The sequence below is a fragment of the Notolabrus celidotus genome, chromosome 20, assembly GCF_009762535.1.
Source record: "Notolabrus celidotus isolate fNotCel1 chromosome 20, fNotCel1.pri, whole genome shotgun sequence".
Taxonomy (NCBI): domain Eukaryota; kingdom Metazoa; phylum Chordata; class Actinopteri; order Labriformes; family Labridae; genus Notolabrus; species Notolabrus celidotus.
In genome coordinates this window covers 13352106-13378678 of record NC_048291.1, presented here as the reverse complement: position 1 = coordinate 13378678, position 26573 = coordinate 13352106, and the positions used below count along the sequence as shown (strand labels likewise).

At 42.3% G+C, this 26573-nt stretch overlaps 1 protein-coding gene across 2 annotated transcripts in view; it reads right to left on the bottom strand.

Moving 5' to 3' along the window:
* Positions 1–24648, bottom strand: part of usp22 (ubiquitin specific peptidase 22) — a 31610-nt gene extending 6962 nt beyond the window's left edge. The window contains exons 1-7 of one of the 2 annotated variants that reach the window (XM_034711343.1): positions 24126–24648; positions 23192–23224; positions 7920–8052; positions 4321–4434; positions 4116–4217; positions 2179–2345; positions 364–523 (exon numbers count right to left, since the gene is read on the bottom strand). In XM_034711343.1, coding sequence (XP_034567234.1) covers positions 364–523; positions 2179–2345; positions 4116–4217; positions 4321–4434; positions 7920–8052; positions 23192–23224; positions 24126–24245 — 829 coding nt within the window. In that variant the 5' untranslated portion in view covers positions 24246–24648. The remainder of the gene's footprint in view (positions 1–363; positions 524–2178; positions 2346–4115; positions 4218–4320; positions 4435–7919; positions 8053–23191; positions 23225–24125) is intronic. The other variant, XM_034711344.1, reaches the window with a different exon arrangement.
* Between the last annotated feature and the right edge of the window lie 1925 nt (positions 24649–26573).

Sequence of the window (26573 nt, the reverse complement as noted above, 5' to 3'; positions counted from 1 at the left end):
AGCAGCGCCTATTGGCATTCTTCACACTGCCTGCCTGCCTGCCGTCCCCTCGGTACACACCATTGTCAGTCTCCTTTCGTATGTTTACAGTGGAGGAAGGCACTGCGCCCTTTAGGCAGATTTAAAGTATGACTGCAGACCTCATGAGGGCTGCAACACACATCATAATGCCACTTGTATCACAATGAGAGTTTTTGGAATAAACAACCTCAAAGTCTGAATTCATCCCAGTGAATAAGAAAACTTATGTCAGGTAAATAAGCTTTCCATATCCTTCACCTATCGGATATGAGAGACATTGCACTATGATTCTTTGTACTCTAAATGTAGTATACACAGTTGAGGGATAGTTTTATAACTTACTGATGGTGTCTCCTTTGCAGTGCCTGTGTAGTACATCCAACGCTGCGATGAGGAACTCGTGGGCGTCTTGCTGCTCATAGCCTGCGAGGTGGCGTGCATGAGTCCACACCAGGTGCAGCAGCCGGAAGGGAATGTGGGGCGAACGGTGGCCCGAGTAGAACTAGGCAGGAAGAAAGATAAATGGAGGAGGTGGAGGTGACAAATAAGAGAGGGTGGTTAGCCTATTTTTCCAGATGCTACTGGTTACATCACAGTCAATCCTTTCTTTTCCTATTTTGTAAATACGCTGCTAACTGTCACCAATAATTTTAACTGAGCTATAACTAAGATTTTCTGTCACTCAAGGAGACTTTGAACTGCTTCTTTCTACAGGTCTCTTTAGACCTGAATTCCAGCACCCCGAGTGACAGCACATCCACAGAGAGGAGAGGTGTGAGGCGAGTTAAAAGGGGGCAAAGTGGTTGCAAAATGGGAGCGATTTGCAGCAAGAAAACATCAATCTGTGAAGTGCGTTGCAGAGTCTTTGGGTTGCCAAGGGGATTCAAGTGACTGACAATCCAGGTCAGGGTCAGGAGATGTGGGTAAGAATGCGACAGAGCCCACACAGGGTGCAACCGCTAACATGAAGTTTTCAACCACAGCTCATAAATGGCAGTGTGAGCTCTCATTTTTCTGCGTGGAGATGTGGCACACACCTCGTTTTCTTCCTCACAGCCCTGTCAGAGATCTGATTGAGCAGTGAGAGGGGAAAACATGCCACGCTGACGTCTCCTGAATCTTACAAACTCTGCTCCTTTTAGGCAGTTTGAAGGTTGTTGACAAACGAAAGGCACTACAAGGAGATGAGGAAACAGGAGAGAGGGAGGGAGTGGAGCGTGTGACTGATCAAAGGGGGCCGCACCTCTCTCCTTCACATCTTAGAAGCTCTGGGAGTGTGTGAGTGTGTGACAGTACACAGCCTTTGACAACAATACACAGGTTATTAAGGATAAAGGATGAAGGTGGGGGATAAAAGTAAGCAATGAAATTGGGAAGTTGGGGACAAAGCGTGGAGGAAATCACACTGTGAGTGTCAGGGAGTGATGTAAATAAAATTACTGGATGACGGTCCCTGCATTTTTCATCGCTCACACAGCTGACTACTCAATCAGCGTCGGCCTCCCTACGAGACAGAGGTGAGCGATTACCTCCTTCATGTGTTATGTAGCTGAAAGGTTCACCAAACTGAGACAGGGCAGAGATCTGTGTGGGTGTGTGTGTGTGAATGTGTGTTGTGGGGAGGGATGGGGAGGTGGGGTGGGCAATGACTCAACTCATTATAGCACCACTTGCCATCTGTGGGCCCATATATACTGGGAAGTGAGAGGGTGTAAGAAAAAAGCGTGGCAGTGTGGGAGCAGAGCGTTGCATAACATTCAGGGGCTGACGAGTTTGTTAGATGTAAAGTGGCTAAACTTTTGTTTCAAAGAAGTGCAACGTAAATGCTTATAATTGGCTCTGCGACATAATTCCCATACAGTGATCAGGTTCAATCAAGGTATAATTGCTGCATTTTGCTCATTCATGTGTATGTGACTGTAAATTTCTTCCAAGCTGCATTTTATCCCTCCTCTCTGCCTCCCTCTTTGGACTCAAATAAATAGCGCAACAGTGACTCAGCCTTCTGCAGTAGGTTACACTGCAAGAGAACACTCTGTATTATAAGCTGTATTATAACTCAAGCTCTCAAATTATGTCTCATTGCTCCACACAGGTCCTCTTCAGGAATGAATAGGTCGATGTGAGACTGAGCAGACAATCTTGTGTGCATCATACCTCCTGAAAAAGCTGTGACATCTCGCACACCAGACACGAGTTTGATTGCATTTCGCACTTGTGTCTGTCGGAGAGAAAGAAGTCTCGCAGCAGCGGTGTGTGTGTTAGGGCCTGAACGATACAGTTCATGAAACATGTGTTGCCCAGGTTTATTAACCCTCGTAAACCTGCAGGATGAGAAGAAACAAAAGGTAAGAGAGAGAACAACGAGGCAAAGACTGATAAACATGACAGGACTCACACAGAGTGCTAATATTTGAATATACAGCGTAGTTACAGGATCTGGAATGAAATTTGGTGGTTTTGTGTTATATGACAGATTAGGTATCTTCAAGTCGGGGCGGGACAAAATATCAATGTGCCAAAATATCATTGGCCTGACTTGTGTGATTCAATCATCCATACACTGATGCTGAATGTAAAAAAAACACAATGCTATAAATAGATTTCCCTCACTGCACGGATACTGCATGAGTCCCTGTGGTGGCGCTAATGACGTGAATGCAAGCAACATGAACCAAAGTGGATTGGCCGAAGGAGAAATTGATGACGGGATGACAGAAACACGAATCTGCAGTGAGTAACTACATAAATCTGAGGTGCTGATTGGACAAGCTTTTTAAGCGCGCCGTGTGCTGAGGGCTGAGGCTATACTAATTGTTGTAGCTGGTTCAACTCACGGCCATGACCATTTTCTGCATGTCATCCCCCCACTCTACTCCACATATTCTCTGATATTATTATCTAATAAGGGAAAATGCCCAAAAAATAACTTAGATGAATTGAAATAGATGAATAAATATATAAATCCTACACTTTGTCTTTTTAGGGGGCTTTGGTATTTCCCAGTTCATTATGAATGTATGATTCTAATTATCCCAGAATCACTGTATCATGATATTACTTTCATGGTGCATCGTATTGTATCATACATATACATAAAAAAAAAAGACAATAGATGTCAGTTCAAGATTGTCTTTCGTGTGTTGCTGAAAAATAAACAATGTGGTGTTTCGTGTGTTCGGCCAGCCAATTTGTGTGTATCCTGGAGCAAACCCCAAAGCTGTGAATGGATTCATTAAGAGGGAGAAAACAGAGCTACAGTCCTCCAGTGATGGCAACTACAACAGGTGACACACAGACAGGTCCTGGGTCTAATCCAAGCAAGCAGGGTTTGGTTCTGGACGAGAGCGCTCAGCAAGAGCTTTAACACTTCAAACTGGTCCTGCTGTGAGCGCACACACACACACACACACACACACACACACACACACACACACACACACACACACACACACACACACACACACACACACACACACACACACACACACACACACACACACACACACACACACACACACACACACACACACACACACACACACACACACACACACACACACACACACACACACAGCTAACCAATCAGGGCTACCAGCCAGGCTCTTTAAAAGATACAAGGGGGTGAGGAAAGGCAGGAGACACTGGGCTTAGGAAAAAATAACACCAGCATGTATAAAAGCAGAGACACAATAGAGAGAGCAGAGAGAAAGCAAAGCAATAGATCACAGAGAAAACAGAACAGAGAGAAAACAAGTTCTGGGGAGACACGATACAAATGCAGACACGCTGTGGTGTGCATGCAAGAGTGACCTCAAGTGCACACGTAGTCACACACACACACACGTAGTCACACACACACACACACACACGCATACGCGCGCACACACACACACACACACACACACACACACACACACACACACACACACACACACACACACACACACACACACACACACACACACACACACACACACACACACACACACACACACACACACACACACACACACACACACACACACACACACACACACAGCTGTCAGTGACTGAAAGGTTGTGCAGGCTGACCAGTGCAGTCCTTTCCCCACCTATGGTACAGTTCGTAGTGATTTTCCTCCGCTTTGGATTGTGTCGTAATAACTCTAGCTCCCTCTTGGTCGGCTCCCATGTCGTGTACTTCTCTCCGATGCCTGCAGAAGCAAACAAACACAAATGTGACAGTGCAATGATGTGGAAGTTGGCCTGGTTTCAAACGCTCAGCAAGCTTCCCTAACAGAAAACAAAAGGAGATACCTTGCAATTTCCAGGCTTTCCTCTGTTCTTCTTTGGCAATCTGCTCCATGTCTTTGTCGTATATGTAGTCTTGACACACAAAACAATAAATTCCACCATATAATAAGTCTATCGCTGCAGGCAGGAAGGAGGGAAGAAAGGAGGGAGAGAGGGAGAGATTGAATCATTATTAGACATAGATTTTTTTCCACCACAGTAACACACATTGGGTTTTATTTGACTGTCCAACCTGGCTGGCACAGTCACCCTCAAGACAAGCTTTCCCCGCCCTACATTATCCACTCACTGCAATATGTTTCCGTCTCATTGCTCTCACTGAACAATTTCAGGAGATGTGAGGGGAGCGATGATGGAATAGGTGTATTTGTCTCCCAACCCCACCTGGCTTTCAGCTAACACACCATCCTTTTCCATTCTCAAACTCCACGGCAACAATACCTCAGCTCTGTTGCCTTAACAACCTATTTTTAGCTCAAACGGACATATCTCTGGTTTTGGTGCTACCCACACTGAGAAAGAAAGTAAGAACATCATGTAGTAAAGCTGACTGGTGTATGTTATTGTCACAGTTCGGTGTTTTTCTTTGTGAGTGGAATTGAAGATCTTCTCTGGATGAAAGCTACACGACTGAAAGAGATGCATGACAGCAAAACAAGAGGCAGCATGGGGAGTAAGACATACAGCCCTGCTTCCCCAAAATGTTGGAACTCTGTGTAAAATATAGAAACAGAATTTGATGATTTGCAGAACACTGGAATCCTAAAAGCGCAGACAACTTCTCAAAACTTGAAACTGAAAACGCGGTTGTTTTTTGGAAAATGATATGCGTTTTTTTGCGTTTGATGTCAGCAACAAAAGACTGTAAAAGTCGTAAAATGCCAAAAGAAAAAACCTGCAGGAACATTTCACAGTTAATGAGGTCAAGTGGAAACAGATGAGTAACATGATAAAAAGAGAATCCCAATGAGGCAGTCTTTCTGGAGTAAAGATAAGGAGGGGTTCATCACTATGTGTAAGACTGGGTTGGCATATAGTGCAGCACTTGAAAAATGATGCGTCTCATTGTCGAATCTTGAAGAATCTGATAATTTTGACGTCTACATTACACAAAACCATTAAAAGATTCAGATATTTTGAAGAAATCTCACAAGGCCAAAATCTCTGTTTAAAAAATCCTTCATATGGCACTATTACAGACATGACTCTGTAGTGGATGTCTCTGCATGGGCTCAGGACCACTCTCAAATATCATATGTAAACCTGAACCAGAAATGTTGCCTGCCCCCTTCTCTTGGCACAAGCTCATGTGTTTAAATTTGACATTCTTTTTGGAAATCATGGATGCTGCATCCTCCAGACTCAAGAGGAGAGGACCAGTCATCTTGTTTTTGGCACTCCTTTTAATTGGTCTCCTCAATTTCCAAATGCTCACAGAGTGTTAAATGAGTGTTGTTAATGTTATCAGAGTCAACACGGCATATGATTTCCCAAAAACAATTACATTTTCAGTAATATGCTGTCTTTGTGCTATTATTAATTGCATATGTTTTTTTCAATGTTTTGCAAATCATCACATTCTATTTGCAGAATTTACTTCTCATATATTGTCGAAGCTTTTTTGGAAACTTGATCACTTCATTAAGGAAGTTAAGCAAAGTATAGAAAAATGACACATTTGACAGGAGAGGAAGCTTGATGAAAAGATGCAAAAGACATACTGACAAGCATGAGTCTTTGGGAGTGAGATTGTTAGGAAATATGAGACAAAAAACTGTGGAAAAGGAGTCCTGAGAAGGATGCTTTCTGTTCAGTAGGCAGGGGAGTTTGAATAATTTGATTAGAGGTAGAGAGGAACAGAGTGCCAGTGTCAGAGAGGCTCCTGTGGAAAGCTCAAAGCTAATTAACTCTGTAGCCATCCACATGGGCTGTGTGTGTGTGTGTGTGTGTGTGTGTGTGTGTGTGTGTGTGTGTGTGTGTGTGTGTGTGTGTGTGTGTGTGTGTGTGTGTGTGTGTGTAACCAAACTGTTGAAATCCATTAAATAAGCTACAGCCATTCACAAAAAATACCACTTCATCTTATTCCGTCTTATTCCTATATTTAGATGTCCCTGTAAGAGTAATATCAAAATCTTGCTCATTAGCGTCATTGTCTTTTTTTTAGCATAATTAGCATGTAAGGTTAAGGAAAGGCATTCTCCTAGCTGTGGATTAGCAATGTCTACCCCTCCCCTGTTGCTGTATGAAGGGGAGGGTTCAAATTTAAACCCATGACATTTGACTGGATAAGGCGCTCCCACCAGAATGGTAATGTGCAGAGAGGTTTAGCTCCTTGTCAGCTCTGAGGAGGAAGTTGCCTAAAGTAATGCTGTAATCCTTCACTGATAATAGCTGATGCTGCAGCGGGCCACTGGGGTGCATATGAATGTGAGGGCTGACGTGATGAGACTGAGCCTTGGACAGTATTTATATAGGCGTTTTTCAACCAGAGGAACTTTACCCCGGAACTAGGGACTTTACCCCTGAGCTACGTGCGTTTCGACCGGTGGACCCAGGGTCTAAATTTAGTTCTGGGGTAGATAATCTCCTCCCTAAAAGGCTCTGCTAGGGGGGGGTAGTACTTTTCAAAACGGGTCTGATTGGTGGACTAACCGCAGTGTTATTCCGCCCACCGTCCACAATAACATCACATACATCTGTGATTCACTTGATTTCTCTTTCTTTTATTTTTTCTATCCTTTTTTGTATGTGTGTGTATACTTTTCAAAAGAAGAACAAGCTGTGATTTCCTTGATTTAGCAGCTTGGAACAGTAGTCTTCTCTCAGCCCACCGCAAATACGTCTCTCTCGGTTTTATGGTTTTAAAAGTGACCCTGTAAACTGGAGACCTTCAGCTAAACGTAACAGTGTTTGTGGAGTTTACAAAGCTGATGAAACACAGAGGGAGTTTTAAGATTCAATATCCTCATCAGATATTTAATGATCGTCTAAAGGCGTTTATGAAGGATGCATCCTGCTGAAAGTTGGCAGTTAACAGGGGCGCGGTTTAAACCAAAACACTGGCCGATCTCTGCCACGGCCTTTTGCGTTAAAATGATTTTAAAGCCGTGTTGAAACGTCTTTGCTACTTGCGCTTATCTCCTCTCACGTGTTGATTTAGTGAATCCATCTGTGATGAAATATAGCACGATCTAAAACAGCGCGAGCTGAGTCTCTTCCATGCTAATAGGCTAACTGTTGTGTTGTTCATATGATACCTGCCTGTCCGTCTGCTTCTATGGTGTCATCTGTGATAGATGGCATTCGTCTTGGTTTTATTGCCCTCTACTGGTCTGGTGGTGTAGTCCATTTACCTTTTTTTTTTTCCCTCCATACGTCACTGGCCTGATTTACACAATCTACCTGGGACTTCAGCCGCGGTCGAAACGTAGACAACAATGGGGGGCACAGAACCTTTTAGTTCAGGGTAAAGTAGTTCTGGGGGCTAAAAGACTCTAGAACTCTTGGTCGAAATGCACCCTACGATCATTCAATAAATCGGCCTTTACATTTTTAAACACACAGGTAAATTAAACACAATTTGATGCTATCTGTTGCCTTACCTAGGTTGTGTCTCTTGTTTTTGGCGTGCTCGTGGATGTGTTTCTTCGTAAAACAGCCGAAAAAGACGCAGTATAGACAGGAGTGGAGTCTGTTCAGGTGGGCGCCACACATGTGACAGATGCACGACTTGGCCTGCAGAGTAGAGAAGGGATAAGGGGAAAGGAATGGAGAGCACAACAAAAAACAGGAGAGGACAGTCAGTGTGGTGAGAAAAAGACTCTGCAGTGGGACAGAGCCCTGAGCTATAATGTAGAGCGCATAGGCCACCAGAGTGGAACTCCCTGGCAGCTGAATTAGATTACTATCTTACAGTCAGTCGCACAAACACTTCGGAGAACGCGGTGCTTGAAGAGACCTGATATGGGGGACAGACTAAAGATTGCTTGGTCTGTTGACAAATCCAGCTCAGTTGAATAACAACATATTCCACAGTGAATCTCTCACTCTCTAACACATGCAGGGCATGATGGGATTTAATGCTTGGCAGGCACGCTAGAGATAGGAGGCAGAATTCAGTGGGAAGCACACGCTAACACCAACTGAGGTTTGTTTTGTTTGACTACAGCATGCACAGGTAACTAAAGAGTTAAACATGTACATGCTCAACATCTTCAAAAACCTGCAAAAAAGCAAAGAGATGGACTTTGAGTACAGCTATTTAGTAAGATAGGAACAAGGAACTGGAGATAAACAAAGACCGGGCAGACAGGATGATCACCAGGGCTTGGTATCATCAAGAACCTCACAATCAAATTTGATTCCACATTTATTTGATTCGATATTGATCAATATGTTTTGATATCCCTTAAAGAACATGCATAGATGACACCAATTCCAACCCATTAGAAACAAAATAGGAAGTGATAGTTCAATAGGAGTCTGTTGCTCTGTAGGTCCAACCATCACCCTAAGTGTTACTCTGCTGACTTTAACAAACTCATGTTGGTATGACGGAGAGTGGCTCCAGTGTGTGTACCATCTTATCAGTCCCTTGTTCTTGACAACACTGTAAGAACATTACAGTGTGTGGTGTCGGTGCAAGAGATGGGACATGATTTTCAAATGATCGAAAACTCGTTCACTTATTAAAAATCTAAGAGTTAAATGCAAATATTATCTTCTTTTAAAAATAACATTTTCATCGTTTACACCAGTGCCTACGGCCTTCCCGCCAGACGGTGGCTAAAGAGCGTCTTAAAGCTGTTTTCTAACCGCATAAAAGCTGCTGTTGGTAGTCGTGATATAAACATCAGTTCGGAGAGAGATTTCGAATGTCAGCACCACCCCTCCCCTCTCTGCTCCCGTAACACCGCCCACAAAATAATGTTGTGCGCGTTATATGAGAAAGTAGTGGCTTCCCAGCTAATCAGGGCGACGTAGCTGGGCCGCCACTCAATCAGGATAAACGGTTGGGGAGTAGCTCTGATTGGTCCATAATGGGAACGAGGGGAATAATAACATTGCTTGATGTTGGAAAACAGAGATTTTGCCATACTCTCAAATTACTTCACTTACAGATGAGTACTGATTAGTATAATGACCTTTTCTCCAAACCCAGCAGAAAAAAAGTAAAGTTTTTTACACCATTCCTACCAACAGCAGCTTTAAATAGCAAAAGAAGAAGAAAACAACAGCGACAGTCACTGGAAATACATGTGCAGTAGTGTGAGATTCAGAAACGGAGATAATAGCAGACACTGAGCATGGCTGTGAAATGTAAACATACCCGCCACAACAGAAACACTGACAAGATCGGGAGAGTGCCCGCTAATAGAAGCACCTTGTTCCTGTGCTGGTTGACGCAACAGCCACACAAACGGACCGTTAATGGGACATGTGTGTCGTGGAGTGTTTACTTGTACTGTCTACACCTGCAGCACAACACATGTTGTGTTAGTCGTTGTCTCAACTTGATGTTTCAAACCTGCTGTCAGGGAGCTCGATTACAAATAGTCGCAGAGCAAATGCCAGTGATTATTGAATAGCATTTTGGCTTGAAATGCCTGTCCCTAGTCAGTAATACCCACCACTGTTGCTTTTTTGTCGACTGAATAACAGTTTGTTTCGTAACAAGAGGACCCGGCACATCGTGAATAACGGAACGGTAATCAATTCAAGGACTGTCTGAATCGATATTGAATTTTGAAAAAATGTTTTGCGTTGCATTAACTTATTCGTTTTTTTTACTCCGCCCTAATGAACATTGTCTCAAATTCTGGACTAAAATGTGATGCAGATAACGAGTATCCACCCTGGTACGCAAGTACCTAAGTCAAAGTATCAATGACGAAGCTTTCAAAGAACAATACAGCTGTATCTCCCTGTTCAGGCTCCAGACAGACCCCTGTAGCTTCAACTGTGGTGGATCTTCCTAAGGTGACAGTCTGAACATAGAGATGGATCATAAACCTGTTTCACCAGCTTCTCCTCCAGTGATTACAAAGGATTTAGATGTGATACCCAGCAAAGCAATCACTATTCAAGGTACAAGGGGAATACTCTCAAACCCATTACACTTGTGAATCTCTTAAAAATGTACAGAATTCAGAGTGCACACTCAATGCTATGAATCTGTTGATGTAAAAAGAGAAAATAAGTGCATCAACAAATGCAAAACCTTTTAGCATTCAAGACACTCAACGCTTTCACGGAAAGTACTGCAGGAAGTAGTCTGCAAGCCTGCATCTAAAAGGGGATTTGAAATTGAATGAGAGAGGAAAGAGAGCTATCTAATCACAGCCCTTCAAGGTTCGGCCCTGCCGCAATGAATCGCCCACTCATACTGAGAAGACGGAGGAAAAAAAGGTAAAGAGAAACACAATGATGAGCTGAGAGGTTTACCAGTTTTTGGTTTCTGGTACACTGTGTGAAACCAGCTCAAAAAACAGACCCACACACAACTACACACACACCTAGCTTAAGCTTTTGGATATGAACTCAACAACCCCGAACTTTATAGTCTGCCTATTGCTATCTTTTGACAAGGATACAATAGTATAACCTGATACCGTCCGAAAAATATTAAAGCTTATTGTTACAGAGAATAGCTTGAGCCAGTCAGTTTCACTTCCTTCTCTCTGGATGACATTCAACACTTCACAGTTTCTACAGTGAGAACGATCCATAACAAAGGCAGGCAGCAATTTTTATTTAAGCAATGACTAATGACTTTCTTACAAATTAACCCACAAGATGACTTAAAGTATAGCAGTGATCAGGCTGTGCAATGAGTATGGATGCACTCATCAAACTATTTTAGTCCCAATACCAGTACCTAGGCCTTCGTATCTGGTTGACTGACATTGATTTTTAAACTTTACCAGGTCAGTCGATATCACGTTGTTGTTGTTTTGCATTTGATAAAATACTACAATTTAATAATAACACATTACAAATGCTGCCATTTAGGTTTCTAAGAATGTGTTATTTAGAAAAGATGATGGTGACAGATTTGCGCATGAATTACCAATCTGTCCTCACCAAGCGTGCCGGATACAGCCTGGTGGTGAAGCTTTCAGCCGTGTGTCTGTCCCCTGGTGGCTGGCTGCAGTATAGGTCAAAAAATCCATCTCAAACTTTAAAAAATAAATACACGTCGTACGAATGTTTCTCATATCCGTATGCTGCGGTGATATGTAGTTAGTATTTGACTGTTTTGTGTCCAAGGCCTCTTTTTCCTGAAAAGTTTATTTTTCATTTGTTATTAGAGGTTAAAAAACAGGGTTTTACTTCCGGGTTTCCTTTGATTCACAGCCGCCGTAGAGAGAAACTTCAAAGGACACACAGCGTCTTGTGGCGCTATGCTGTAGGGCGGAGCTTATTACAGTGGCTTTACAGGCCCTGGCTGCACAATGGCTGCACCCAGGAGCGGGATTTTTTGGCTTCAGAACTGTACAATGGGAAGAGGCGGAGCAACGCTGTCCATTTTTATTTACAGTCTATGGTCCTCACAGTTAACAGATTTCCATTCAGGTAATTAAACTATGAAAATAAATCTCTCACCCAGAACAATTTATCCAAAAACTTTCTTGGTTATTTTTCTCGCTTTCAAACTATTACTGGGAAGTTACTCACATCTAATGCAATACAGCTAGCAACGCTGACTGCTACCTTCCAGTTTCTGTTTTTGTTTGGTTGAACTCATTGCATTATTGGACATGATGATTCTTGAGATGCTTGATTAAATTGGTTGCATTATATGTTGTGCTGCTACTGCCACTCCTTGAAAAATGAGATAGTCAAAAATTGTAAGTTGCTGCTAGAGTTGTTTGTATAAAGAGTGTTTAATATGCACAGACTGATGAGCCCCTTTAGTTAGCTGTCTTAATGCATACTTTAGAGAAGAGAATTGCTGTGCGTCACGGACACCTCAACGCACAGCAATTCTCCGCCGAAAAGCTTGAGGGCAGTGTGGTCTCTCTGATTATTGGTCGCCTGCTTCCGGCCCGATCTCCGTTTACTTTTCCACAAAGATTCAGAGCGTGTTATGTTAATCTACAGCTGATACATGTTGCTGTTTATCATACAGACATGATTACAGGGAAGAATAGAGAGGAGGAGATGAAATACACGGCCGATGTGCGGCCAATGTCCGCGATCCCAGAAGTGCTGTAAAAGCGGGAAATGAAGAGTCAGCCCCATGGATCAGCCCTTTGTCACCGATGTAGTATTTTGAGTCAGGATCACAGACTGTCTGAATAATGGACGTAGTAACTGTGACGTCATCCATCTGTTCCTGAAGCCAATTGTCGGTGAGTCAACCTAACTTCCATTGAGCTAGTGCGAGGTAAAGTGGCGGGCTTTGAGCCTCCTCGCCAACAGCTACAGTGTTCCCGCCTGTCAATCAAGTCAGCTGTGCCTCTCATAATGGAAAACTCGTAAGTTTAATATCTTCTAAATTGCAGCGTTATGAAAAAATTCACTGCCCGTACAGTGTGTGACAATAAAGAAATGAGCTATCCAGACTACACTTGTTTTTGCACCAGGCTGTAAACACATTATTTCTGCCTTAAAGATCGGCTTTTTTGAATTGGTGTGCATGTGGTTTCCAGTACTTCCGGAACCAGCCTCAAGCCGACACTCAATGAACTGCAGTTTATAACACTTCCGCATTGGCTTCAATTCTTGCGGCTGGATGTTGTGGCCTGGTCAGGGTGAGACCAATATCCAATACAAGGATCGAATCTGAAAAACCCTAGCCATAAAGCAAGTATTAGCATATTGTAATAATGTTTAGTGCTCCTATAAATGTGTGCTTTCACATAGTTTCTGTTTTCATCAGTCACTCTTTTTCTAATCAAGCACCAGCAACAATAGCAGCAACCAATAACTTTAACACAGCTGCTAAATTCTCACATTACAATATAAAGAAGATATTGTCTGCTCATTTTTATTCTTTAAAAACTGTTTTAAGTGAATGTTTTCAGAAGGTGGTGAAGAAATGATTCTTGAATATATTAAAAAATAGATCCAGTCCACATAGGAGTTGAGAGAAAGACAAGTTGCAAAAAAAGAACAAGAATCTGTGCTAGATCTGAAAAGCTCATATGTGGGAGTGGGCGTAAATATTGGAAAATTCTGCATAAAGCAAGAAGCAAGAAGTTGCAGTGAGATGCAGACTTATTTCTGTACGAAAAAGATTGACTGAGGATACAGCGAAAATGCAACGGTCATTAGCTTGTGTTGTTGTTTGCTTGGAGGGACACTGATGTTACATGCAACACAAGAAATATACTACAATGCACTGCAGCAGAGATAGGCTGCAAAACTCACAGCCTGGTGTGTGTTTTAGCCGAGCATTAGTAGGCGTGAGCTAAATTGTGATGACAATGCAGTAGAGAGGATATTCAGGGTGGCAGACCCTAAGCTCTGTTTTTATTCATATTGGTGTGTGTGAGCCAGCCAGCTTTATATGGCTGTGAGAGAGAAGGGGGTAGCACAGAATCTGTGGCAGGGGGGCTTTACTGAGAGGGATGTATGAGAGGAATCAAATTGTTGAAGGTCACAAAACTCAAGATCAAGAGAATTGCATTTCAACACAGAGCTTGTTGCATTTGCATGCTGAGAGGAAAGGAGGACACAGGGGAGATAAAAAGGTAGAGAGCTTGAGGAATGAAATGAAACATCATGCTAACACAAAAAAGAAAACACAGGCCTATTTTGTGTACAAACTATGTGTTTCAGTTGCATCTTTTAGCAGTGCTTTTCAAAGTCTCCACTCCTCCATTGCACCACTACTCCAAGTAAAAAACAAGAAACCCTGCCAATGCCACGCCTTGCCCTCCTCTTCACCCTCCTCCCCTGCCTTAGCACCCCTTTAGCAGGCATAAAATCTATCTTGTGTCAAACAGGTAGCAAGCTCAAGTTCGTGCCTCGCCTATCTGGGATGTGATGTTGGGGGCATTAAGGCTGGGTGCAGCTTCCATGAGAATGACCCCCGCTAATGTACAAAGCTGTTGACTGAAGGACGAACAGATGCTGAAAGGCACACGCTGGTTGAAAAGACCTCCAATATATCTTTTACGAGACGTTGAGGTTGAATTACGTGCTTTGTTTGGGTCCATCAGCTAACACTGATCCCGTACTACAGCATGCTCCTATGCCATAGACCTAGCTACATCCTCCTCCATCACCTCATGCATTCTTTAAAACCTGACCGTGTTATTCCTCCTTCAGCATTTAGGTTAATGCATTTCTATGTTCAAACAGATCAAGTAATGCGATGAGCTGTAACTGAGTAGGAGAGAGGAAGACGAGGACGATTATGATGTGGACAAAGGTCTGGCTCTGTTGAGCACGCTCCTGCTGCTGCAAAGAACAGACCGGGGAGGGGAGAGTCAATACAGAGCAGAGAGCGCAGCTATATGAGAGCAGTGACTCACCACAGCACTCATAAGCCTGCGCATGCTGCTCTACACACACACATGCTCATGCATACGGAGAATTAACAATGGCTGACATGCGTGCTGCACAATGAAAAGATGCAGAAGAAGAGAAGCGGGAGCTCGGTAAGCTTCTTTAAACACAAAGACAGGGAGCGCTCGTTTTTTTATTTTTCTGCTATGAATACGCCAAAAGGAGGCTGGGGAAGGAAACTAATGGTGATGCTCCAGAACCGTGCTATCGACTGACCCCGTGGGGCTGCAGCCTGTCAGTGCCGCCTTGGCAGGATGATGTTGTTACCCAGCATCCCCCCACTCCATCCCTACTATCTCCACATGAGAATTCCTGGCCTGCAAAATGCAGTCTCAGTATGCAGCCCTAGAGACACACACACACACACACACACACACACACACACACACACACACACACACACACACACACACACACACACACACACACACACACACACACACACACACACACACACACACACACACACACACACAATATATGAACCGTACTCTATTCTCTTTTCACTTCCATCCTCCATCAGCTCATTGTAACCTGACTTGACAATGACATGCTGTGTGGACTTTGCGTGAGAAGAATGTATTCCCATCTCATCCAAATGAATCTGAATTGTAGGAGGGATGAGAGTGTGTAGTTTGGCCTCATACTGTCACACAAACTGCTTTTAAGGACATTACAGCTAGACCGCGAACCCCCAACCGGTGGAGTCGAGCTATTTTCCATCTGCAAAAAAGGAAATAAAAGTGAATAAAACGTGGACAAAGTGGAACTAACTGAGATACTCACAGTGGAGTAGCTTTGATGCCGTGATCAAAAATGCAGTTTACTGCTTCTCTGGGGTTTGTGCGAAGTTGGTGTGATACTGCCGGGTGTGCAGCACGTGGGATGGATTAACAGAGGCGTGAATGTGTGAATCTGATTAAGATCACTCGATTAGGCACTTGTGCTTTCTTGATTTTCAGAGATCAAAAGGGTGTGGGGTCAAAAAGAGGGGGTGGGACCAAGCGGCAACATCCGGCGTCAAACTATGAAGCCCATGCGGAAGTGTTATAAACTGCAATTCATCGAGCATCCGCTTGAGGCTGGCTGCAGAAAAAACAAAAACCATATAGACACTAATTAAAAAAAGACGATATTTGCAGTAATAACAAACATGTTTACAGCCTGGTTCAAAAAACAGCTTGGCTGTACGTAGCTAATTTCTTTATCGGCACACACTATACCGGGGGTGAGTTTTTTTCTAATGCGACGGTTCAGAAGATATTAAGATTACCAGTTTTTGCCCAAATAAGGACATGACTGACTTGACTTCCGGACGGGAACACAGCTGTTGGCTAGGAGGCTCAAACCCTGCCCCTTATGTCACACTATGCCTGGTTGAGTTCCGCATTTCCAATCTGGCTGCCCCCATCGATTGGCTTCAAAACAGCGCTCAGAAACAGATGGGTGACGTCATGAATACTTCGTCCATTATTTATACAGTCTATGGGTAGGACAAAGGTTTCCCCGCCCAAACGTTCAGCTAGAAAATGCTACAATTTGGCAATGATGTAAAATCACTCCAAGCAGGACCAGCAGAATACATGCAAGATTAGAAAACTGCCAGCACCCTGATAGAGGTGTTGTGAACAGTCAGAAACACTCTCATCCAAGTGCACCAAGCCAACATTTACCCTCTTTACCAGTGTGTAGAGTGGCGGAGGGTGAAATGTAAAAATATTGACAAACGTTTACTGCGAGAGGGAAGATTCAGACAGCTGTGTGTTTGTGTTCGTCTGCACAGATGGCTAACAGTCTAGCTCCAGCTCAACAAAGGCCGCTTGATCATTTGTCAAACCTTGCAGCGAACCAGACGCCCACAACCACCCACACAAATGTAACGAAGAGCAGCCGGGCTGCTCATGTGACTGACACCCATGGCACAGTGCTTCTGAAGAGTTGGACTCAGATATCCTCGGATCACATGGTCTTTTCCCCAGTGCACCAATCAGGATCCACCGGGCTCTGAACAATACCTCAGGGAAGATCTATGAGCACTACCCACAGATTAGAGCCACAGTGGGGCTATTAGTGAACTACAGGCTTTAAAGGTGAGTATATTTAGAGCAAACCTGAAGTCATAAATTATCCAGCAAAGGTCTGAAGCCACATTTTTCACCTCTTTCACAAGGACAGAGAACCACTTCAAGATAAAATGCTGTGTCCGAAGAAAAGCCGTCACTAGGGCCCAAGGTTTTCACAATGGGGAATAATTGAGTGTCCACATCGGGAGAGATTGATCGCCTCTTTGGTTTTGGGCTTGGCTGGCCCCTGGAGAGTGATTGACAGCTCATTAGCCAGATGGTGGTACTAAGGGAGGGCTGGACAGCAGCCTCATTGGCTGGCTCGCGCTATGACCAGCATGCTTTGAAGCAGTTATTTCTCTCCGTAGCCTGTTGGGGCAATAGGATGGGAGAAGGGCTGTATGCTCCTTCCACAATAATGAGCACATTCGAATGTTCATCCTTAGTCATGCATACCGCATGTTTATAAAATAAAACCAGAATTACTTTGTGTTACAGTCTTAGGTTATTAAACACACTTATTAATAAAAACCTTTTTTGTTCAATGTGACATTTTATTTTCTTGAGTCTTTTCAAAGTAAATGCTGTGATTTAAATGTTGTATGGAGCCATAACTGGATGTCTTTACCACTAAATTTCCTTGAAAATGACAGCAGTGTGTCTCCCTAAACAACATTTTTCCTTTATGGAGGTTTGCTAAAGCACAGAAAGTGACAACACTTTCACTCAATGTTGTACATAGGGATGCACGATATTATTGGCACATTATCGGTATTGGCCGATATTGGCTTTAAAATGAACTATCAGATATCGGCCAACACGCCGATATCCGCCGATATAATTAACCGATAAAATAATGGGCTGCTGCACACATGTTGGGTTCATGTTTGAAGTTGATTTTGAATTTAAGCATCTGAATGTAAATGTAGCTGACTAATTTAGGCACATTTACTGTCAAGTTAACCATTTTATTCTATGTGCGTTTAATTGCTGTACAGATGCACTTTTCACATGTTCCCTGTGAACAGAGGTTACAGATGTTTACTTACTATGTCAAATGTGAAATTGGCCAAATTTGCCCTGGTTGTGGGTATTGTTATGATTGTCTCAGGGAGAGCATCATCCAAGTTTTAAGTAGGATGTATCTTTTTGTATGAATTATGTTTAAAAGCAATTGTCATAAATAAATATGCAGTTTTAAGTATTAAGTATTTTTTGTATTTTGTGCAAGAAATGAATATTACATAACAAATGTGATAAAAGTGTCACCATAATACTGTACGCTAATTCCAATACAGAAGAGAATTGATGATGTCTGCAATTAGGTGTGCGGAAAAAAATATCTGTATCGGTAATCGGCTAAATGAGTTGTAAAATATCGGCATATCGGATATCAGCAAAAAATCCAATATTGTGCATCCCTAGTTGTACCAAAGCATTTTCTCTCCTTCAGCACCTCCAATCGGGAAAAAAAAGAAGCAAGGATGGAAGCTCTGCTGCAGAGCACATTGAGCTCAGTGAGTACGACTAACCTCAAGCACATTTTAGCACCTTCATACTGTGAAAAAAAAAGATGCTGAATACCTATGGGAGGATGGGTTTACTGAAACGAAATAGCAAGGAAATGGCACGCAAAAAAGAGACACCACAAGGTGACACACCAGGCCCGCCATTACTCTGGGAAGGAGGTCACGGACCTTGTGCTATTTGTCTAGTCTGAGTCATTCAGCCACAGCCATAGTGACTGACAGAGCGAAAGCCACATTAGACAAGACTTGGGAGTGACTGAGAGTGCACAGACATGGAAGAGATAGGCCTGGATGGAGGCCAGAAAGCAAAGTCTGACATCACCAAACCCACTAAGTGTTGTCTAAGAGGCAGGGCGATGAGGGGAGAGGACAGGAAGGGGGAGAGGAAAATGAATGAATGAATTAGAGGCTTGGCTATGATATCAAAAATGTCATATTAAAACCTCTTCGAGTACAAAAAGACAGCTTAGTTTTGTACTTACACAATGCAATGCATATTTTGTGTAACAGAGTATAATGATAATCAAGAGATAAACAGTGTGTGCATTTTTGCACAGATTTATCAGGCTCATCGGGAGGCAACAAGAACTGTGCTGACCTAGGTTTGAAAAAGCGAAAGCGTAGAAAAGGAGGAAGAAAAAGGCGTGGGAGTGAACGCAGAAGAGGAACAAGCAGAGGCTATGAAGAGGCTGGAGGAAAAGGATCCTGATGCTACAAACGTATGCTGATGAGTCAGGGTGCGAGCTTGTGATGCGATGGGAGACTGATCTGACAGAGAGATCTGCTCACAGCACAGGATTCAGCCGCTCTCTGGGATTGGCTGTACCTCAGTGCATTCTGTGTGTGTTTATGTGTGAAATGTTAGGAGTGTGTGGGGATTGGAGGAACGGGGGGGGGGTGACAGAAGGAAGTAAATGTGTCGAGGTTGGGAATATATCCATTTTTCAACTTTTCAAATCATTGCAACATCTAGCCTGGATTTCTCTGTCATCTTTCTTCTTCACATGGAGAGAGGGACTTTGCACCAGTGGGAAATGGGTATGCGAGCGTGTGTGTATGGATGTAGAGGGGTGGGGGTAGATTCCTCTGATCATATATGATTTATCAAAACCACAACATAAAAAAAGTTGACTTCAGTCAGCTCTCTAATCACGACCCTTACCCCTTTAATCAAAGTGACAGCGATTCTTCAAAGCAGTTTATGGCAGTAAAATTCTTCCAGCCCCACCCGACCTGCTTTCATCCCGTCCTATTTCCACTCAACCTAAGATAATAGCTCTGCTCTAACGGCACGTCAGATTCCTTCATGGGTCCACCGTTTTACATAAAACCTTGTATTCCACATAGTAAAATGGGAGTCTATCCAGCTGCATGGAACAGCACACACAAATAAATAACCATGACCTTCATGAATATTCACACTATCTGTCTACAACCAAATCCATTCACAAAGTATAAATTATGAATATGACTGGAGTTGGGCCTAAAACAGGAGGATGAATTCAACTGTAAAAGCAAGGGCAGGTTTTTATACACGAGCCGTGCAGACATCATCTCTGCAAGGCGGCTTTAATGGCACTAAGCAATCTGGTGGACCATGAATCTCAATTAAGAGAGAGAAAGATAAGAAATCTGTTCAGACAAAGGCTCCCATGCCATCACTCACTAAACATACACTCTCAGCAATAATACATGAAAAGACAGGGATCAAAGTAAAGATCGGGAAAATTGAAGGGGAACTACGTGAGAAAAATAGTTCCTCCTCTGCAATCTGAAAAAGATAATTTCTGTTGCATGACACGAAGTGACAGCGGGTGTTGCCCCTCTGGCTAGCTGCACGGCGTGGCCAATCTGAACCTCTCTGCTAACTGACAGCCCCTTGACATGTCGCACACCTCAACCAGATCCGATACAACAAAGCTACGGTGCACAATCGGAATTCATTGCAGGGATATTTTTGTGCGTTTAAAGTCAATTAGCATCAAAAGGAGAGAAAATCTGCGTTCTTGTTGATTCATTCCATCTGTCTAAGCGGGATATCTTTAACACACTGCTCAATTTGCATGTAATCGTTTTCTCCATGGAGACTTTGTGCCTTGTAAAATTAGGAATTTATTTGAGTATCATTAGTGTTTGTGCAAACAGGATGATTGTGACAGAATCAAATCAGACTGGAGGGGCCAAAGAAGTCCGTGACAAACATCACATTTGTCACCAAGTTGAATCACCATAATTCAAGCCTGACTCCAAGAGCACACACACTCTCACAAACTGCATCATTATAAACCTGCAGACTAACGGAGCCGTTCACAAAGGACTAAACATGCCAAACAAATTATTATCCCTACATTTTCCTAAAAGCAGAGAGCAGATCCCAAGTGACACACACTGCGATGTAATCCCCGCACAACACATCTCTGACATTCACTCTGCCGTTTGTTTCTCGTGTCGGGGTTTAGATTGCGCATGCAGAGCAGGTGACGGATTTTCAAACTACGTCCCTGCACATTGCCTGGACATTGATTTTCGCCAGAGGTAGAGAGGATGACAGCTTGCAGGGATGCTGCTGAGGACAGAGTACAGGGGAAAAAAAGAAATGACGAAAAAAAAGGGGGGAGGTGGAAAACATCGGTTCAGAATAAAAGGCACCAGCTAATGAAATACAACATCAAATCACATCTTTTCAGTCCCTCAGTCTTGATTGTGTTTTATTTCAACCTCCTTCAACACAAAAGGTTCCTCTTTGCTACATCGCTTACTTTGTATTTGACACTATTGTCTTGATTTATTGTGCATGCTAACAATCAGAGTACCCGTCAATCTCACTGCCATCTATTAAGCACAAATGTCAACACTGCGAGGACAGATGCAGAGTTTCTGTATCCACTCTATCAGAGATCCCAGGATGTGATGTCTTCAGATAATTCAGTGCTGAAAAAAACAACAAGACTGCTTTACCTCAGGAGAGTGCAATGCCTGTGTACCACTGGAGCAGCACTCCACCTGCTCTGCATGTCAGATTAGTCAGGTGGTTAAGAGCCTCAGTGAAGAGGGTGTGCATCACAAGACTCTCACACAGCCGCATCCTGGAGTGCATTTAAACAATCGAGAGGGAACGCTTTATTCAGGAGCCACTGCTGTCTCTCTCTCTCTCCACCAAGTGTCTGGGTCCAGATCGGCAGAGCAGAGATACTAGGTACACAGCGTAGCAGATGTTAGACAGCTGTTGCACAACAAAATCTGAACACAACTGAGTTTGTAGATGCAACAGCCTGACCACTTTGCAGGCACACTTTTGTGAGATGAAGAAATGACAAAGGCATCCTTTCTATACATAGAAATATAGAGATTTTCTTAAACTACTTTTATCTATGATACCAATACCAAGATGTGAGCATCAGCTAAACAGAGAATCCCTTTGTTTAGATTGGCATTACATTTTTACTGTAGTTGTTAGTTATTGTGACGTAATATCACAGAGACCAGAAGATATTCTGAAGGCAAATAAATTACAGTAACAGATTGGTGCAGTGACTGGTACACCCTGATACAGCATTTTGGTCACTACAGGAGGCAAAGAACAGCACTGCATTCATTTTAACTCAAGCTTGTCCTCCTCTCTTCACTTTTAAAACAGCTAAAAACATAGACCTGTGATGTAATTATATCTCCATCATTGTATAATTACATTTAGTACTAGTATTAAACATAATTTCCTCAATGTTAGAAACATAGCGAAGCCTGTGATCGGTTATGTAACGTTATATTCAAGATCTCAAGGCCACTGGTGTATTGCAATGCAGTGGTAAAAGAGAGAGAGTGGCGCTTATTTGTAAGGGGAGATGACACGGACAGACGATGATCCGAGCATACAAACACAATTCAACAAGTCAGAGTGCTAATGGCGGAACTCAGCTCAGATGGTCTAAATTAATCTTTGAAAGCAATCTAACCTTGGCGGTTTTCTCGTCTTGGAGGCTCTAAAACCTGGAGGAGCAGTGTTCATGCAGAAGGCATGGTGGACAAAACAAGATAACAAATTTACCACGTCTCATAAATCCGTCAGTTTTTCTCAACATGACTAAGGCTTGAAGAGTTTTTTCAGAGGTAAATCTGAAAGTGCTAGTTGCTGCTGATAGTGTATTTACAAAAAAAAAAAAAAAAAAGAGGATAGTAGTTTAAGTGAGGTTGTAATGCCACATTTTTCAACAGCTGAACACGCCTAGAGGCGCTGAGCAGGACACTGTGAACTGATTAGAAGTGAGTAATAGAAAGCCCAACTGACACATTAACTGAGCCTCAGTGGATGTCACTCCGTCAGGCAGAGAATGAGAAAACTACCAGTTGATTTACATTTTGTAAAACTCTTAGACTTGCTCCTCCAGCTGTACTTTAGGATATAAGAGACAATGATAAACAAACTGTTTGAAGGAATTTAAAACTCTTCACAACAACAACACGTTTAGACAAAAGGCTCATTGACCAATTTTATCTTGCTATTTGCTTTGACATGCCGGTAATGTAACTGATCTGTGCTTTTGGCTACTCTGCTCACAGTCTACCCCTCCAGCAGGTATTCTTGCTGACTGAAACACAGAAGATAGAAGGATGGGGCTGAATTATCCCGCTACGTAGGTTCAGATGAAAAGGCACCGAGGCACACAGGCAGGTGAGCAAGAGAGGAGAAAGCAAGCCAGCTCTTTATTCACCTGATCTACCTACAGAATGTCAGTGTAGATGGGGAGGGGATAAGCATCAACTCACCAACTCTGGCCATCCTGCATCACTCTGAAGCACCTATTTTATCACAAGGACATAAAAATATATGACATAAATAAGAAAATGCATGGATTTTTTTTAATGTAACAGTCAAGCAAACCAATGTATTTTGCTAATTGACAGGGAAATTGTAGTTTCCTTTCCGAATTAACATCATAGCACAAATCAAACAACAACAACAACAAAAGTTCATGTTGACTGAAAAGAAAGCGAGGGGGTGGGAAACTGCAACACGGTCCAGTAATGACATCACATTGCAAAAAGAGCTATTCGGAGCCGTGTAGGCCGGGCAAGTGTGGGAAGAGCCCCAAACGAAACAGGCAATAAAGTCCTCAGCTGACGTCCCAGCATTCAAACTCGTGAGAGACTAACCAGTGCAGAAAATAACACTGACCTGTGTTACCCAAGAGAGAACCGCTAATCTGTAGACCAAGTGTGTGCGTGTGGAGAGAGGCACAATGGGTCCATTTGGTGTGGTTGTGTTAGCCCCATCGCTACACAAACTCTCCCCAAACCTCAAGTTTAGCTTCAAGCTAACTGCTCAGCGTATACCAAACACACCCGCTCAGCTAACCCTGTCGATTGACTCACAATAAAATTGCCTGGATAACTGTTGCTTGAGCTATAACGCTAAGAAAATAAAATATGCAGTTATGATTTCAGTCTCCGTAGTTCAGCAAAGCAGCAGAATCTTGCTAGCTAACTTACCGGTGATACCCTAGCTGGCTAACCCTTCTACTAGCTACGTTACTGCTGCAATAACACAGTTTTATTAAGACCATACTTTACTCCAAGCCCCTCGGTGATTGTGCTTTACGTGGAACATCATTTTCTGTGCGGTATTGTGTCTTCTCTGAGCCACATTAGAATCATTTCACTGAAGTTTCTGAAGCTAACGATGCAGTTCCTGTGTTTTTACCTTGCGTCTCCTCGTCTCAGCAGTACCACTCCAAACAAAGCATTGGTATATGACTCGAAGGTTTTGTTTCCAATTATCCACCTTATAACCGTTCACATGGGAACACCCGGCCGGACTCATGACAGACAAAACATTCAGTTTGGGTTCATAGGTGACAATAAGAAGTCTCCTGGATGATTCACTGAGCTAGCTATCTAGCTAGCACGAACTGTCTGTCCAGAAATGGTTTCCGTTTGGAAATGGGACAATCGGTGTAGTATCCAAAATGCTCCTCGGACATCTGATAAACACGCTCTTTGATTAACTAGCTACGAATCTGTTCATGAAGTCGTCTAACAGAAATATCACTCCAGTGAAATTTCTGCTCTCCTAGCTGTTATGACAGTTGCCTATCCCATTAACGTTAGCTCCACTTCCACTCTCACGATTAGTTAGCTTTCTTTCTCTAGTTAGCCTGCTAACACTCAACTCCAGCTTCACAATGCCCGCCCAGCGTACATCGTGATTTGCCAACACAAAGACGTTACGTCACTACGTTACTTTTACAGCAGATTGGGTGCGCTTGGTTTGGAACCCCGCGTGTTCAGTTTTGCTTGCTTTTGGATTATAAGCATAGGATGCGTGGTTGACATTGGCTTCACAATAACGCCTCCCTCTCTGATATGCTATGAAATCTACAAACGTTCAAATAAATCAATCAACATCATTCTGAATGCTATACAGCCACGCTAACCTCTAAAGACTCCTGTGATACATCCATAAACTGTATAAAATAGGATATATCACATACATGTGCAATATTGTAATTTATTCCATAATATATTTTATCATTATATTCATCTACTACACGAGCACTCTGGCATAGGCTAATTTAACTTATTTCATGTATTTAAAAGTACTTCTATACCTTTCTTTGTACAGATAGTATTTTTATTTTTATTTAAAACTTTTAATTTGTGTTTAGGTTTATATATTTATTGTCCTTCCTGTCTTGTTGTGTCCTTACTGTCTTGTTAAGTACCAGTGTTCTATTCACCACGTCAAATTCCTTGTTTGTGCGAGCTCACTTGGCAATAAAGCTTTCTTGATTCTTGATTCTTCTCGATTCTTGATTCTTAATTTTCAAGAATCCAATGGTTAATTTCAAACGTCATTCAGTGTTGATTGCTATTTATGATAGCCTCTTCACTCATATGAATGAAAATATCTGATAGTAATTCATCATAGTTGTGGAAGTTCCAGGTTATGATTAAATATTTCCTTGAATATGTGACATTTTAAGAGAATCAATTAAACAGTTTAACTAAAACATCAGAAAGATCCTACACAATCATTTGATGGTATTATTTGCTATACAGCCACGCTTCTTGGCAAATAATACATTTTTTTTTTTTCAAGAATCCAATAGTTAATTTTAAACGTCAATCATTGTTGATTGCTATTTATGATAGCCTCTTCACTCATATGAATGAAAATATCTAATAGTAACCCATCATAGTTTTGGAAGTTCCAGATTATCAGAATCATCAGAATCAGAAACACTTTATTTCTCCAGAGGGGGAAATTGAGTCGTTACAGAGTGCTCTTATATACAGTATGAAAAAGTCTAAATATTGATAGAAAGAAGGAATAAAATAAGATATAAATACGAATGAAATAATATGAATTGGATTACTAATAAGTATATACAGAAATGCAGAATAGTTACAGTATGCTGTGTACAAAAACACAGGGAATGAAGGTATTGTATACAGGATGTTAAAGTGGCAGGGATATTGCACGTTATTGCACAGAGTACAGAATATAGTTCAGTCATCAGAGGGAGGAGTTGTTTATGACTAAATATGTCCTTGAATATGTGACATTTTAAGAGAATCAAGTTAACAGTTTAACTAAAACATCAAAAAAAATCCTACAAAATCATTTGATGGTATGCTCAGTAAAAGGTAAATGTTTATCATTAATTTAAGCCTACCACCTAGTGGTTACATGGTGCATGTAGTCTGAAGTCAATGATGTAAAGCTGGCAAAAATACATTTCTTAGTTATCTCAGTTACATTATACAGTATGCAGGGGCTCGGGTTCAGACCTTTAAGGGTAGCCCAAATGGGGCATTAAATCATTACTCTAACTTCTAGCATTAAAGTATCAGACAGCTCTTGTGTTCCATTGTGTACATTTTTATAACTCTAACATAACACAACAGAGTGAAAACATTTTCTTAGCTTGATTCTCCAAGGACTCAAAATGAAGATGTTTGTCCAAAAACAGTTTTAAGTTCTTAAAAATTTAAAGCAAACTCCTGCACACTGGCAGACTGATTCCTTTTCTGCAGGCCTGTTTTGTGAAAGTAGTTTTCTTCAGTTTGAAGGTGCAGTGTGTAATATTAAGTAGCATTTAGCAGAATGGTCTTGGTAGAAATTGGATTTAATACTCTTGAAATTAGT